General features: G+C 33.0%; 1 protein-coding gene across 1 annotated transcript; it reads right to left on the bottom strand.

Annotated features, from left to right (window-relative positions):
* Positions 1 to 3,864: 3,864 nt before the first annotated feature.
* Positions 3,865 to 5,045, bottom strand: LOC134268438 (uncharacterized; the record flags this gene model as incomplete). Its single annotated transcript, XM_062750697.1, has 2 exons — positions 3,865 to 4,206; positions 4,551 to 5,045. Coding segments are annotated over 2 exons (837 nt in total), but the record flags the coding sequence as incomplete, so codon positions are not given.
* Between the last annotated feature and the right edge of the window lie 542 nt (positions 5,046 to 5,587).

Here is a 5,587-nt window from a genome sequence, read left to right as displayed (position 1 = left end):
GTCCACCTTTAGAACCTGCACGTAATAACTCTCCTCATGCCCCCGTGCTAAAAATAGCGACATTTAATACAATAAATACTAACGGGACAGAACACTTTGAGAGGGGTAAGAGAGGTTCTAGAGAGTTTTGATATACAATTACATTGCAAAAGCTCAAAATCTTCTTGAAATATCCCCTGGAAAGGATAGTGTTTCATACAGACAGAATGTATCAATTTACGACCTTGAACTTTGACCTCAAAATCAATAGGGGTCTTCCTGAGGCCACAGGGAGTTGTTATGTAAAATTTCATTGCAAAAGAGCAAAGGGTTCTCGAGACATCGCGCAGAAACGAAAGTTTTATTACAGACAGAATTTGCGAATTTATGACCTTGACCTTTGACCTTTTGACCTTGAAATAAGGTTCCTCTTAGTTCATAGGGAGTTGATATGCAAAATTTCATTGCGAAAGCCCAAAGCGTTCTCGAGATATTGTGTGGAAACAAAATTAATACCCCCCACTTTTCAAGCGACGGACAAAAAGTCATCAGAAAGTTTTTATTGAGGGGGCACAAAATTGAGGGGCCCCAAGCATTTAATAGTTATGATTTTTATAGTATTCTATAAATCGGCAAAATTATTGTGGGCACAATGTAAAGAAATGGGGGCACAATGTAAATAAATGTATCCTCATTAGTATTTCATATAAATAATAATTTTCTCCCTCATCAATGTTCTTGTTTAAAAAAAATGTCGACCTACTCATTCCACAATTTAAAATTCAACGATTTATTTTGTTTTCATACATATATCATTTTTTCTTGTAATCCAAATTTCCTTTTTATTTCGTTTTAATACAAAAAAAATTTTTCTTGCATTATTATTTAAGGACGTTCGATCCTGAGTTTTTGAGCGGATTTTGGTCCTGTCCTTTGTTTATGAACTTCTGCGTCATTTTTAAGTTCTGACATTTAGTCTGAATTCTACAATGCAAATTGAACTATATTCAATGAAAAAACCGCGATTAAATTCCATTCAAGTAGAATTAAGCTAGGAACTATATTTTGTGGCGGAAGGTTTTTTAGAAGAAAATGATCAGTTTTTTTCCCTTTTGAACTACAACAGTACTGTTCATTTTAGATTCCCATTTTTCCATGCTGGTTGCACACAAAGCTGTTTTTTGCAGTGAAATGTGTTATGTTGGTTCTGAAATGTCTATTAAATTATTTCTTATGAATTCTTTCAACGAAGTTTGACAAATATAGTAGATATATTCTGAAAATCCTGGAAAAAAATGAGCCAATTTTAACGTAAAATTGACACTTTTTTTAGTAATATCTGAAAATTTACATCATATACCCCCACTTCTGATGTTATTTTCTAAATATTTAAGTTACCTTTGAGCTATTTGCTTAAATTCAGAAAAAGTTTAAGACTTTAAAATAATTTTCTTGCTTATTAAATTTTCAATACCAGAAAAATTACATTTTCTTAGTGCAGAAAGGTCAAATAATTAATTATGCGAAGCAATCTGAAACTTTTTCGTAGTCACAATTTTAAAGTGTCTTATTCTAAATAGACTTTGAGTTCATTTTGTTTCATGCTTTAATTGGATAAAAATATTGGAGGGAAAACGTCGAAGATGTAATTTTTAATTAAGACACAAATTTCAGTGCAAAAAGGTCATATTAAATGTACTGTAGCGCCAAAAGAAGCACATTAACCCCCATTTCTTGTCTTAAATTTTAATTAAGCTATGTATGTAGAAACTAAAAATATACTTGGCAAAAAAAGTTTAAGACTTTAAATATCAGGATCGAACGTCGTTAAGCAAATGATCCATTTGTCATAAATATATTAAACGATTTCTTGATAGTAAAACAAAAAAAAGTGGTGTATTCAAAGTTGAACCTGCCTTTTGATTGGTTAATTCGGATCTTGAATCTCAAAACTCGAAATTCGAATCTCGTATTTCGAACCTCGAATCTCGAATGAGTCTTAAGGGCTTTCGTATTCATACCTGGCCATCTAAGTCACAAAATGACTTGACATGCCTCGGTCGATGTACAATGTACAACTACATGTACAATGTACCTCATCTGAAGTGTTTTATTGTTCGATGACAATGAAAGAATTATCTGAGGTTTGTCGAATCTTACATAAACTGCTGAAAAAAGAAATGTAACTGTACAGTGACCAACAGGTTTTATCAATGCATTATGTTTTGTTCTTATAAAGTTTTTGCCTTTCTGGGAAAATTTACATGTTTTACTTACATTTTTAAAAATTAGAAATATTACACTATTAAAGGAGACCCAACTCATTTTTCTCTGATCAAGGAAAATGTTTCTGAAATATATTTTGTGAAAACAAAGCTTCATATTTCAGTGCTCCAAGTCGCACTTACTTTTAGGTCGCTAAATGGCGACCTAAAATTTTTTGGGTCGCAATTTCAGAATTTCCGGTCGCCATAATCAAATTTTTCACTCGCCATGATGAAAACATGTAAATAACACAATTAAAACAATGAACTAACTTCCACATGTGTTATGTTTTAATGAAGATTATTAATTACTGTGACTAGAAATCTTTTAAATTGCTAGTTGAAGGATGTATCGAGATATTTTTTAAACATTAAATACAACCACCCTTTGTATAGTACACAGAAGAACACAAGTAATCTGATCCTAGAATTAGAGTTAAATCAAAAGAAAATAAAACTTTGACGGTTGTTAAGACAGGATTTTGCCAATTGTTTATCATGTTTACCTGTTTACTTACAACTCTATCTTAACCATAACTCATATCAATGCTGCCAAAACACTTAATTGTGATATGCAAGCCATTGACCAAATGCTCTAATAACAAAGTCAGAGAAACTCTAAGAAGTTTACGATGTTTGGATGCCACTCTCTCAGAAAAAAATGTATATAGGTTTCTGGTTCTATCAAACTTGACTATTACAGCATGCTGTCATAACATTATGTGGTCTAAGTCCATACGATGCTTTGGAAAGTGAATTAAAGTATATATCTTCAAACATTGTCTTGATAGAGAATCTTGAAAACGTAAATCTTGATCCCGATCATAAAAAGATGGAGGTTGCCAGCCCAAATTTTCTCAGTCGCGAAAATGCAATTTAGTTTTAATTTCTAGTCGCAAAACCAATTTTTTGGTCGCAAATGCGACCGTTTTAGTCGCAACTTGGAACACTGTATTTTAAAATATGTTTGGATTCTTGAATGTCGCTATTTTACGTTGTAGCTTTTTTTTACTGTTTAGTTGTGAAACTAAAATTAATTATTTTCTAAATTTATAAATACATACTAAATACAAGTATGTTTATTTCTGTAACAGGGTTAGATTTCATAATTACATCTCGGTCCCCCCCCCCCTTTAGGATCCCCACATAAAACAACCCGTCCCAATGAACGATAGATATATATGGGGTATGTGAACATATAAATATAATTACATTAGAATGATAAACATTAACCGGTCATTCTTTTTACAAAAAAATCCGAGGGGGTTAACTTCTGGGGATCGATAATATATATATAAAATTTACTAAAGATAATATATTCATGTATTGTGGGGATAGAGATCGGGAATAACCAGGTTTCAGAATTGTTCATTCTCTGGAAACAACTTCATTATCACCCAGATTGCATGATCAGAACATGATGTAGACTTAACACTGTGTAAAATTACTATATAATAGTGTGCAAGGTTTCCCTGTACATGCGGTGTGTGCTTTTTGTAGTTATTGACCTATACAAAATACACACACTTATTACCGTTAGGAAAATATTTTCAGCATTGTGCAGAATACGGCTAAGTTTCATGTTTGTACACTTTTTTTTATTTACGGAAAAACATTCTACCCCCCCCCCTCTCTTTTTTTCGTGCATTTTTAATAATTTTACTGTAAAATTCCAACGTTAGAAACTGTAATAAACCTGAATAAAACATTTCAAATATATTAATTTTCGTACTTGATTTTCTGTAAGCTTTGTTGTCGATGATGTAAATATCCCAGTGTGGATGGAGACCTATACAGGATCTCACGATGTCAGGTCTCCCGTATCTCCAGAGCCACGTCACGTGATCGACACTGTCCTGTGATCTCCCTCCGTAATGTACAGCCTCCCCTTCTCTTCTTAGATCCGATAGAAACTCTTTTCTTTTATCCTCACTCTCCTTTAGTATCTGGTTTGAAATATTCACTGTAGAAGAAGATGATCGAGTATTGTCACACTGTTATACATATAATTTCCACCAAAATATTTCTAAGGAATTAAAGTTATACAAAAGTATATCGTGTATACAGATAATCCAATAAAGAATCTCAGTTGTCAGAATTAAAAAAAAATTGTAAAGCTTCCGGAGATGGAATGAAAGCATCAGCCATAATGTACAAGCCTCATCAATGGTCAACATCTTAGGAATCATATCATGGAACGTTTAAAGTAACGTACGTTTATAAATATACCAATCTTTAGAATTCAATCAATCAATTGAAACATTTTCTGTATTTTGAGAAAAATTACATTTCTTTACAAAGACTTACATATCTTGTGTATCTCATCATATATATCCGTGTCCTCCATGGTGACGTGAGTCAGTATGTTCATCTGTAGACGGCGTATCAGTACGTTATCAATGACAAGGTCAATACTAGTGACACACTTCTCTCCAGGTTTTCTGTTGTAGTCTAATGATCTTAGGTACATACTGGCTGTGTTATAACTACTGTGATAGATTGGTATATTAATGTCTATTGATGCTATCCAATACATTGTCTCATCCTTTGTGTCCTCCGTTATCTTGTCCTGATCTTCCCAAAGGTAATCACTTGACTTCAGTCTGTCCAGAGTCTGCTGTGCTTCCTCACTTGTTACAGGATTATAGTTACGGTACACGTTCTGTTGAACGTACGCGTACTGTCGTATCTCATTAAGTATGTCCAGCCACTCTGTGTTAGTGAAGTCAGGAGGACCGCAGTCAGAACACAGAAAACAGAATAACACCAACACCTCGTCATCAGTCAGTGTGGAGAACGGATCTAGAAATTGAACATACAATGATCAACTCACTGAAATGGGATATGTGCATACATGTAGTCTAAAGAGGGTTATAATTCAAGTGGTGCAAGCAAATATTTTCAGGGGGGGTGGGGTGGGGGGCTAAAAACTTCCTTGACAACAAAATTAAACTTCATTAGAATTTTATTCAGTATGTTTTCTATCAATAGTATTTGAATATATAAATGATCATGTAAGCCATTATTACACTATTTCATTACACCATCTTGAAACAAAATATGGCAATCCGTCTTTTAATTGTTTCTCTCTCTCTCTTTATCTCTCTCTCTCGATCGAAACAAACTGATTCATAGACTGATATACGTGTTTAATTTATGATTCAATTGATTGTAATTAAATTATGCTGAAATCAAAAATTTTTGATAACAAATAAGCTTTGATTTCCTTTATATATGTACTTTTTTATAATTTCTCTTTAAATACTCTTTAAATTATTTTCGGGTGTTGGGGGGTGGGGGGGGGGGGAGAAATTTTGAGAAAATCGTTATTAGCTTATTTTATT

The sequence above is a fragment of the Saccostrea cucullata genome, unplaced genomic scaffold (assembly GCF_032062105.1).
Source record: "Saccostrea cucullata isolate Sc308-1 unplaced genomic scaffold, CSIRO_AGI_Scuc_v1 ctg8487, whole genome shotgun sequence".
NCBI lineage: Eukaryota > Metazoa > Mollusca > Bivalvia > Ostreida > Ostreidae > Saccostrea > Saccostrea cuccullata.
This window is presented reverse-complemented; position numbering and strand designations above follow the sequence as displayed.